This window comes from Cryptomeria japonica, chromosome 2 (genome assembly GCF_030272615.1).
Source record: "Cryptomeria japonica chromosome 2, Sugi_1.0, whole genome shotgun sequence".
Classification (NCBI taxonomy): domain Eukaryota; kingdom Viridiplantae; phylum Streptophyta; class Pinopsida; order Cupressales; family Cupressaceae; genus Cryptomeria; species Cryptomeria japonica.
In genome coordinates, this window is record NC_081406.1 from 667,470,599 (window position 1) to 667,482,658 (window position 12,060).

At 34.4% G+C, this 12,060-nt stretch overlaps 1 protein-coding gene across 1 annotated transcript; it reads right to left on the reverse strand.

Moving 5' to 3' along the window:
- Positions 1-8,593: 8,593 nt before the first annotated feature.
- LOC131057846 (shikimate O-hydroxycinnamoyltransferase-like) lies at positions 8,594-9,938 on the reverse strand. Its single transcript, XM_057991989.2, has 2 exons — positions 9,546-9,938; positions 8,594-9,460 (listed from the first exon to the last, which is right to left on the reverse strand). Exons 1-2 carry the CDS (start codon positions 9,936-9,938, stop codon positions 8,594-8,596), a joined length of 1,260 nt encoding a protein of 419 aa, XP_057847972.2.
- Between the last annotated feature and the right edge of the window lie 2,122 nt (positions 9,939-12,060).

Sequence of the window (12,060 nt, forward strand, 5' to 3'; positions counted from 1 at the left end):
CAAATTTCTTGGAACTTTTGTTCACATGGGTCATTATTGTTAGTCCCCAAAGCATCAACACTAGTAGAAACTATTGTGTTGAGGCTGATTGAGGCCATTGGGAAACTAAAAGAATCCTATACTTAATGTAGTATGACACAAAGTTGATGAAAAAGCACATAGTAAGAAAGGAAGACATAAAACCCATGTAGATCACAAAACATTGGCCATTCCATTTTTTAGGTCAATAAAATTAAAATACATGAAGCACTAGTGACTTTGGAGGTCTTGGAATCCTATCTCCTCAACAACAGGGTATTGCCCTTTGTGACAAGTCGATTATTCATGCCATTTTTTGGCAATGAAGCCTAGAAGATTATTATCAAACATTGTATTTCTTCCAATTTTCCTATTGGCTGGCCAACTTGGAAGGGGATTAATTTTTAAACCCTTTTTGTTATAAAAGATGTTGTTCACATCAATGTTGTTGGGAAAATGGTGTTGTAAACCTTGCATAATAATGTTTTATTGATGTATTATTTTATTATTGTGTGAGGTGCACATAGAATTATATTGTAATATCATATCGTATTGTTGCACCTAGGAGGGCATACAACATGTAGAGATTCCCTTGAAATATTCTTGTAACCACTTGATGAGTTGTATTGACACATTGATATTATTATATTATATTTATTTAATATTGGAGAATTTAATTGTGATGCAGTACCCAATATTAAATGTGGGTCAAGGGTAGGTAGGAAAAATATTATATTTTATTGTCACATGGTTTTGGGCACATTGTTTGATATAATACCACTTGGTGGTTTTGTGGGAGCTTGTGTTTATAAAAGCACCACAAGGATAGTTGTTTGGGTTGGTTAGTTAGCCAGGTTAGCATTTGTGGATGTTGTGTTTATAAAATCACCACAAGGATGCAATGCCCTTCGATCCCTTTTCATTCCTCCTTGAGTTAGTGCCACCCACATCCATCGTGGTCAATGAGCTCTTACTCATGCATGTATTGTAAGAATTGTTTTAGTTATTCTTTAAAACTAACAATATTTGTTTATGTAGTTTACTCAATTTACTTGTGGAGGGCTGGTGATAGACGTAGCTAGTCATCATCATGTTGTAGATGGACAAGCAGCTATATTTTTTATGAATTTGTGGGGTAAAATTATTAGAGGAGAGAGTAGTCTACCTCCAGTACATGGCCGATCTTTATTAAATGCAAGAGATCCTCTGCAGCCATGTTTTGATCATTATAAATATAATACTATATTTGATGAGCACTCTCCAATAATGTATAACGTCCAGTCGAATAGAAAAGAAGTTTCATTTTGATACAATATGTTTACAAGAACTAAAGTCAAAGGTAAATGGATCTGATAAATCAAGAAAAGCCTATATGACTTTTGAAATCCTTGTTGCCCATATGTAGAAATGCATTTTGGAATGGGTGACCCAGTGTATGTAGGTCCTTGATTAATGCTCATAAAAGGCCTTATGATCTTGTTTGATTCATACGATAAAGCTGGAGGTGTGGAAATTGTGGTTTGCTTGTCCAAAGCACATATGAATGTACTTGAACATAATTGGTTTCAAGTTTGAGTGTATGTGTTGGCATTCTACACTCTATGAGAATATGGTTGATGTTGTCATTGATGGAAACCAACTAGTAACAAGTTTATACGCAGGCACCGGCACCAACAGACACATTCACTGGCATCCAGATTACACCAACAATGAAGTATATCGGCTCTCAAGCCGACATGAGACAAATTTTTGTTTATATGAATTGTATTGTAAATGTCATTATTTATTTGTAAGCCAACATGATGTATTGTAAATACTCATATATGTATGAGATCTTATAGATCATTTTGAATATAGAAGGATAGGTGCTTATTATTATTGGTACATGTAAAGACAGTGAAAGGTTTTTTGTTAAGGTATCTAAGTGACCTTAAACCAGTATTGAACCAAGCATTAGAGATGCTATTTTGAGCAGTACATTGTATTGGATTTAATTATCCATTTTGTAGTCAGTGAGACTCTTCTATTGAGAAGTGAGATCTAGGTTGTTGGCCCTCCTGCATGTGCAGTCCCCTGTTGTAAGTAATATTTATGTATATTGTCCAGTGAGTAAATATTGTGGGTCACAAATCCCACTGAGGTTTTTCCCACATCGGGTTTCATCGCCAAAATATTTTGTGTTATGGTGTGCATTTATGTTGTCTGTGTTATTTCTCTTTACTGCATTATTTCTTTTTTACCGGTACATTAATTTAAGTTGCAAAGTTATAAATAAGTTCAAATATTCCATTAACTGGTTAGACACTGATTCACCCCCCCTCTCAGTGTCTTTGGGACTGTGATTGCATCTAACAATTGCTATCAGAGCCTTGTTCTCTATTTGCAAAAGCCTAACAGCTTAAGGAAGATTTTAAAACCGGTACTGATGGAGAGTTTGAGAAAACAGTTGGAAGGAGCTCTTAAATATTCTGATGTAGAAAAATTGAAGAATATCAAACTTGAAGATGATCTGAGGACTGCTAAGGAATTCATTAAAGGACTTCAAGAGAACTTGATTATAGCACAAAACAAGAGGAAGGAACGTCATGAGCAAATGCAGAAACATGATGATGAAAAGGAAACTCTTAGTGATATTGCAAATAAGTTAAGGCTAGAGAACACTAACATGAGGAATGAAATGTAAGATTTAACCATGAGGTTGTGTAAGGATATTGAAGACATAAAGAAGAATGAAGAAGACTTGACTAGGAGACTTAATGATGGAGCAAATGAAAATTTGAGACTTTCTCATGAGAATGATATGCTAAAGACAAATCCGATTCACATGCAACATGATAAAGAGAATCTTAGGAGATAAATTGGCATTCTAGAAAATGAGTTGATCACTGCATATGAACACAAAGACAAATTCAAGAAAAGTTCGAAAAGACTTGATGACATGCTGAAAACAAAAAAACCTGATGGAGATAGAATTGGACTTGGATTTGAACATGGAGAAAGTTCTGGGACTGCAAATAATCAAGATCACAATAAACTGGTAAGACAACCTAATGCTTATAAATTTAATGGGAAATATTTCAATTGCAATAAATTTGGTCATAGAGAAAATCAGTGCAGATTTAGAAATAATTAGAATACAAACTTACCCACCGGTCAATGTTCCAAGTACAATAAATTTGGTCACAATTCAAAAAATTGCACAATGAATGTGAAATGCTATGTTTGTGGTAGATTTGGATATTTATCTAATCAATGCAGAACACAAACCGGTCAAGGATATGGAAAAGCTATTCAGAGTAATAATGTAATTTTTATGCATTTGATAAGATTCAACATATTGAAAAAAATTGTAGAAGAAAGACTATACCTACGAACAATAAAGGATCTAATGATAAGGGAAAAGAAAAGGTAAATGAAATAAAGCAAGAATTTTCAAAACAATGGATTAAGAAAAGAGATCGGAGTTGATGAATCTGTCTTTGCACCGGTAGAACAGAGTAACCCTCCACTGGTAGGAGATTCTTCATCTAACAAAGGAATAATCCTTAGGGGTATGGCAGCAAGTTGAAAATCCTGCATTCTACCCTCGGTTGAGGGTAAGAAGACACATTTCTTCTTTACCGGCAGATATGTTAAGATTTCACTTAACCGACAAGCATTTAATGCGGTTTCTGAAGAATATTTTGGTTATAAAGCACCGTAAAACCTTCATTTCAATCCACTAAGTATCCAAGCATTCAGAGAGCATGAAATTGAGTAAAGGCATCCAAAGGCAAATCAGCAAAAGTGTTTTTTAGGCATTCAAGGATTCCAAGCAAGAGGTATTCATCTTTCGAAATGACATTTTCATCTTCTGCACCTGAGTTTATTGCAAACCCGACTGTGGTAGAAAAAATTAAGCACCCTAGGCCCCTGTTTAAGGTCATCCCTGAACTTGCCAAGAAAGATGATTCTATTGGATCTTTTTCAAAAATTCTGAAGGGAGTGGCTTTTGCCGAAGACCCTAGAATCTACATTCACTGCAACATAGAAAATTTAGGGACTGATGATTTGAAAAACATGTACAATGATGTTATTATTGATGAACAAGGTTTGGTTGAACCGGAGCACAAGATTGTAGGAGACCTAGGATTTGTTGAAATATTGAACATACCTAAAAATTTTAAGGATGTAGTTCGTCTTGTACTAAGAAGAGTTCATGGACAGTTTATATTGCTTGATTCAATTTTTAAAATCTCAAAGGAAGCAATCAAGGCAGTTATTGGTTTACAGGTAGTAGGCCCAACAAAACTAAGAAGATACCTAACAAGGGTGTTATGGATTTAACCGGAGCTACATCTGACAACAGATTTCGTAGGGTTAATGACATTGCTGATGCAAATGTGAGATATGTGAACATGGTACTTGGCTATAGAGTAACTCATACAAATAGATTAAACTCTATTTCTAGCTTATGTATTCATAGTGCATATGAGATGGTCGAGAATAATGCTAGGATTAATATCTGTGAATGGCTTAAGGATGAGCTAATTGATAACCTGAAGAAGATTAAGGGTGACAAGAAGGGGACATTTTGTTTTGGAAACCTACTTGTGTGTTTGATGCTTTACTTCACCAAAGAGATACCGGACATTGGTCATAAGGACTTTGGTTATGAAATCCTAGTAGGAAAGAAAATCATGGAAGCTATCACTAGTATGGGCTCTAATAGTGACAACATTATAGAAGACTACTTCAAAAACTTCCAAACTAAGATTAGAGCTAGAGAAAGGTTACCACAGAGCAGAGTAGATAAGTATGATAAGAAAATATGCTTTGTAATCAAACAAGATGAAACATGAATGGAAGTTGTTACTCCTAGAACTATTTGGATAATAGAAATGGGTTATGAAGTTGACCTGAATATTCTTGAAGCATATGCTAAGACACTTCTTGATGTACCTAAAGAACCATCTGAAGAAATTTTTGGTAATGCTGAGACCATTAAGAGTGCTCTTTTGATGCAGAAGTAGAGAAAAAGGGAGAGATAAGTTTATCAGAGATGCATCCAAGATGGCTGAGGAAGTTAAGGAAAATGTAATGAACTTGAGTGGTATATCTTCTAGTGAACTGGAAGGATTGAAACTGGATGCTCATGTTTCACCGGTTGTCACTTCGTCGGATACAAGTAGTGGAAAAGCAGCTGAGTTCAAAAGAGTAGAGAGGAAGAAGAGAAAACCCTCACCGATACCTTCTCCTTCACCTAAAAAGGAAAGGACATTAAGGAAAAAGAAGCAGGTTGTAAGGGAGCCTAAGAAGAAGCTAACACCAAAGAAGAAACAACAAACTAAGACACCAGATACCCTTACATCGAAGGAACTGGTAAATGAGATAACACAAGATGGTAATCTTTGCAATGTAAATAAATTGTATCATTCATTCAAAGATTCTGGCAAGGACACAATAGAGGCTAGTATTATTTTGCATTTAGACATCTATAAGAAGGTTTTGATTGAAGTTGTAGATGATCTGCCGAATGACTTGTATTTAAGGTTAGAAGCTAAGACAATGTCAGTAATTGAATTAGACAAAAAGTTAAAAGTTGAAGCATTATTGGCAGTACATCCTATAAGTTCTAAAGAGGAAACTGATGAACTAATTTCTGAAGCAAACTGCTTAGTTTTTATAAGTGGACACCGGTAGGTTAGCCTAATAGTTGGGAGAGTGAAAGAAATTGTTGATGAAACTGCAGACAAATGGGACATATTCTTTGTTGAAAAAGAAAAGAAAGAGGAAAGGGAGAGACAGAAAATAGATAAATATTTTGCTAAGGTATACCAAAAGGACAAAGGGAAAAGAAAAATTGGTAGTATACCTATTATAAAGGTCATAGATAACATTCCTCCACCAACATAGGATACTCCACCAATAACTTCAGATACACCGGTACATACAGACAATCAACCAGATAAGGAAATTGAAGAAGTTACACATGATGACACTAACCCTGATTCTGAAATTCTTTTCACCATGAATGTAGATACACAAGATATTAACATTGTTGTGGATAAAGAGACTACAGAGGTTAAGGCAGATGATGCTAAGATTAGTGAGATCTCTGAGTCATCGGCACACACTGTTGATGACACATTACCTATTTTGAAGATGATTGCACCAACTTGTAAGATAGATCACATTGAGGATTCATTAGGTAAATTGGACACATTGTCCAAATTTATTTCTGAAAATGTTCTAACTATAGATAAGGTGAATGAGGATACTGTAAAGGAAAGAGTAGATAAAGAGAAAGTTGAATTCTTTGATAAAACCATCAAAGACTATACTAAACACATGGATTCACTATTATCGGTACTTAACTCAACAATTTTGGAATATAAGGAGCTGTATAGAGAAGCTTCCAAGCCTCATCACCTGAGTGAAGATATTGATGAGGAAATTAAGAAGACACAGAAGGAGATAGATGACATTGCGGATAATATGATAGGTTATGTGGGACTAATCTCAGTTTTTTAACAAGAAATGGCAGTTTTTGAGGAGAAGTTAAAAAAACTTTAGAAGAGAAAGCAAGAATAAGGTTTAAGGCTCGGGAACTGAAAAGGAAACTTGGTCCAAGATTGGACAGTCTTATCACTCAATGGGTTGAGCTATCAAAGGCAACAATTCAAGGAGAATAGTCACCGAAGCAACAGATGCACTATCTAACCGACATGATCCAACAAATAGAAACCATTCTTTCTGACAATAACAAATTCATGCAGAGCCTGAATATAATTTTAGCAGAAATTTTTCAACTTGTACAGAACCTGTTACAGGCTATGAGGCAACATTTTTTTATTCTTTGATTCTTTTTGACATCCTTTGTCATTGATGTCAAAGGGGGGGTAGTATTGGAGAAAAATAATGCATATAGGAGATCACTTGCTCAGGGAGAGCACACTCTTTTTGGGATCATATTTTGGACTTCATTTTTGGATAACAGTTTTGGATTTTTCTCATGAGTTTTGCCATCAATGCCAAAGGGGGAGATTGTTGGCATTCTACACTCTATGAGAATATGGTTGATGTTGTCATTGATGGCAACCAACCAGTAACAGGTTTCTACACAGGAACCGACATCGCAAGCATCATCATCGGCAGACACCGACACCGACAAGCATATTCACTGGCATCCAGATTACACTGGCAATGAAGTATACCGGCTCTCAAGCTAACATGAGACAAATTTTTATTTATATGAATTGTATTGTAAATGTAATTATTTATTTGTAATCCGACATAATGTGTTGTAAAGACTCATATATGTATGAGATCTTATAGATCATTTTGAGTATAGAAGGATAGGTGATTGTCATTATTGGTACATGTAAAAACAGCGAAAGGTTTTTGGTTAAGGTATCTGACTGAGCTTAAACCGGTACTGAACCAAGCATTAGAGATGCTATTTTGAGTAGTACATTGTATTATATTTAGTTATCCACTTTGTAGTCAGTGAAACTCTTCTATTGAGCAATGAGCTCTAGGATGTTGGCCTTCCTGCATGTGCAGGCCCCTGTTGTAAGTAATATTTATTCATATTGGCCAGTGAGTAAATATTGTGGGTAACAAATCCCACTGATTTTTTTTCCACACCAGGTTTCCTCGCCTAAATATTTTGTGTTATGGTGTGCATTTATGTTGTCTCTGTTATTTCTCTTTACTGCATTATTTCTTGTTTACCGGTACATTAATTTAAGTTGCAAAGTTATCAATAAGTTCAAATATTCCATTAACCGGTTAGGCACTGATTCACCCCCCCCCCCCCCCCCCCCCTCTTAGTGTCTTTGGCACTGTCATTGCATCCAACAGTATGTAGGTCCTTCATTAATGCTCACTGAAGGCCTTATGATCTTGTTTGATTCACATAGAAAATCTTGAGGTGTAGAAATTGTGGTTGCTTGTCCAAAGTACATATAAATGTAGTTGAAAATAATTGGTTCAAAGTTTGAGTGTATGTAGGGGTAAACATAAATTTTAATTAAAAGTCTTGTTCCATTTAGGGGTAAACATTTTGATATTAAAATTTGAGGTATTATTAATTTATAAGTATTTTAATTATAATCTTATAAATTACATTCAAATATTAATCTTTTTTTAGAATTTGTGGGTAATTGTTCTTCTTTGTTACATGAAATTACCTAATGTCTATTTTTCACATTTTAACTGTTACTTCAGTGTTGGTTGGACCATCAATATTATCAATTTATCAGTATAAGCATTTTAACTATATAAATTAAATTTAGAATCTTATAAATTACATTCAAATATTACTCTTTTTGAGAATTTGTGGATATTCTTCTTTGTTAAATGAAATTACGTAATGTCTATTTTTCACATTTGAACTATTACTTAAGTGTTGGTTGGACCATCATTACCTTGCAAATGCTCATTATTAAAAAAAGAAAAAATTATAATCTTTAAGTTAAAAATGTATAGATTATTAAAAACATGCATAATTTCATACATTTATTATATTTAATTTTTAAATAATATTATTAAGCCAATAATATATAATTTATATATAATTAGAGATATGTAATCAAACTTGAAAACAATAATGTTCAAGTTGAATCATATGCTCTTTTGACAAGCAAACCACAACTTCTACACCTCCAACATTAGTGTCTGAATCAAATAAGATTATAAGACCTTCAATGAGCATCAATGAAGGGCCTACATACACTGGCTCACCCATTCCAAAATGAAAATTATGTGTAGGAAAATTCATCCAACTTGTGGCTATCACATCAATTCCATCATTATCTTTGGACGGTCCTAAACTTTGCTTTCTTAGCTCAAAAAAGTCAATTGCTGAACGTATAAAATTATCATCCACTTTAGCTATTGACTTGTGGATCAAGTGTGCAGTGAATTCTAAGGGGTTATTTATTATCTCTGATGCACTGGTTTGAGCACTTGAATCATAGACAGCGTTACCAAAGAATTCTTTAGGCAAGGGAGGATTCAACCTTTTTCTTCCATCCACTGAAATGCTAGCTTTTGTTTGTACATCTCCATCAAGGCCTCGAGCTTCTGTAATGCATTTCCAAATGTATGCTACAAGGATTTCAAAAGTAGTATAGGGTTTTCTTGATTTATCAGATCCGTTTACCTTTGACTTGAGCTTCTGTAAAAACATTGCATCAAAATGAAACATTTTTGTGGTTAGAGAAGACGTTATTGTAGAGTGCTCATGGGATATAGTATTATACTCATAATGATCGAAGCATGGCTGGGGAGGATCTCTTGCTTTTAATAAAGATCGGTCATGTACTGGAGGTATAATACTCTCTCCTCTAATAATTTCTCCCCAACAATTCAAGAAAAAAGTAGCTGCTTGTCCGTCTGCAACATGATGATGACTAGCTATGCCTATCGCCAACCCTCCACAAGTAAATCGAGTAAACTACACCAACAAATCTTGTTAGTTTTAAAAAACAATTAAAACAAGTCTTATAATACCTGCATGAGTAAAACTAGGGTTATCATACCTGCATGAGTAAGAGCTCATTAATGACCACGGTGGATGTGGGTGGCACCAACTTGAGGAGGAATGCAGATGGGTGAAAGGGCATGGCATCTGCTATTGTCCCATCTGCTTCGCCTTCTATCACAAGCGCACCTTCGTCATTCAGATTGATTCCAAGGCACCCACTTGGTGTGTCTTTTGTGTATCTCCCTGCCCATTCTCTGAACTCTGCCAGAACTTTGGCCAGTCCTTCCTTCAACACTTTTGAGCTCGGGGTAGGAGCTTCAAAAACATAGACCACCTTGTTGTATATTGGAGATGCAATTAAATCCAAATTGCTCATTTCAACAAGCTCACGATGATCTTTACCCGCACAGGGTTTGATCAAAACACCTTCACCTCTCAACACTTCCATTCTCCTCTCTCTCTCTTCTCTGTAATGCAAATGCAATGTCTTATCTTCTGCTCTCACAATGTCAGGGACAGAAACTCCTTTAATACTTGGCCAATTCAAATCTTGAAAGTGGAAAACTTCAATTAAAAAATTTGATGATTTCTTCTTAGGAGTTTCCGAGAGCGCATCCCTAGACTACAATTGAAAATGATTTTAATCATAGGACTGACGTCGTACAACTTTATTGACATTTAAAGCATTTATGGCTGATACATATGCACAGCTCATCTGATCCAAATTCTAGGTATTCACGTAAACTCTTTCAGACCAATCCTATCTCAAATCGGCAATATATTAAAAAAGTTAGCCAACTGCTCACTCTATCGAAAAATGAATACGTTTTCTGGTCAAAATACTGCTAATGTAGTTTCCGTAACATAATGTATTCGCCTCTTTCGAAAAATGAATACGTTTTCTTGTCAAAATACTGCTAATGTAGTTTCCATAACATAATGTATTTGCAATCTCAAGCCTGTACTCTTCTAGAAATTTTTTGTTTAATGCTCGTTGGCGTTTGAAAGTCTTGTGAGATGAGGTGTCTAAGAAGTTATCGAAAAATTGTTTACTGGTTCCACCAACTCTTAGCCATGCCTTGACATTTTCCTTTTCCAAATCTATGTTTCGATTTTTTGCTTTAAATTGTATTACGTTGGGTGAGATTGTAGCAGCCGCCAGGATTACAATTTACGAAAACATATAAAAACAATTCATATTTCTAAATTCTGAATTGATTACTGATTTATCTACGTAAGGTGGCGTCTCCATAATAAATTCTATTAAATGCTATTAAATGCCATGACATTATTGTTTTCCATTTTCAAAGAAGAAAAGGTCTGGAGACAAGCATTTGACGAATTGACCCTTAAACAAGTAGTGTGTTTTTTAAAATGCTACCTGAAACTATGAGTAAGTCAACAAGGAATTATGGTTTGGCATATGATTATCCTAATTCATAAATATAATCAAATTTGTGGGGTATGCTTATTCCTTACCGATGCTTCCTATACAAGTAAAACAAAGCATATGCTTTCTACTTGTTATTCCATTGCTTCTTGGTCATTCTCTAAGGATAGGATATATGAGTAGCTCAATTTGATATTAATTTATTATTAATAATAATATAGTAACCATATGTATATCTCATGATTAATTGATATATTTAATATATAATTTTATATTATGTTTCAAGTGGAGAGATGATTATAATGACTAAGTGATAATATTAATGATAAAATAATAATTTGAGTACATGTCAAAACAATTGAATTTGTATATAATGTAGAGAATGCATTAAAAAAGTGTAGTTAGAGAAAATGGAGAATTAGATTATATTAGGAATCACTATGTGAGCAATAGTAGTTGGAATCTAAGTAATCTAACATTCTTATCCTTCTACTTCTTCTACTAAGATAGTCAAATCATCAATACATATTGTCCTAAATATCTTATACACAACTTAAATCAATATTTGCCATGTTTTGAAACAACTTGCCTCCATTGTCATGCTGCACATATCTGGACCAAAGATATTTCCAAATAGAAGCCACAACACTTAAGGGGGAATAAAATATATATACAATAGATACTTCCCCCTAACCATTTTCTATCCGTTTTGTTTTTGAAAGGGTCATCTACACCATCCTTGGGTTTAGATTCATTCTTCACCTTGTCATCTTCGTTATCTTCTGCCTTCTTTACCCACATCTTTTCCATTTCTCTCTTTATTTGATCAACCTTCTTTTGTAAATCATTTGTCCTAATTGTAATGGTGGTAAACTTAGGGTTTTACCAATTAAGATAAAAAAAACTACTAATCTTACCTAAGGGACCATTGCATTAAAAGGGGGGTGAATGCAATAGATCTAGCAACAATTCAATTAGGAGAAGGGCTAAAATATTGATTAGATTCACTTGTTTTGTTTGTCTCCCCTTTTTGAGTTGAAATTGGATGTAAATTGTGAAGTTGGGGTAAAACAATGTACAATCGAAGTGAAATAATAATAATAAACTGCTACAAATATTAGATAGAGACAAAGATAGGGATATGAGAAAAAGAGTAAGAACAAAACATGTTCCTAATAGT

Bases quoted from the DNA above. Each gene is read 5' to 3' on its own strand.
- LOC131057846 (XM_057991989.2), bottom strand. From the start codon at position 9,938: ATGGAAGTGTTGAGAGGTGAAGGTGTTTTGATCAAACCCTGTGCGGGT. The intron at 9,461-9,545 runs GTATGATAACCC...TTGTTGGTGTAG, and splicing joins ATGAGCTCTTACTCATGCAG to TTTACTCGATTTACTTGTGG.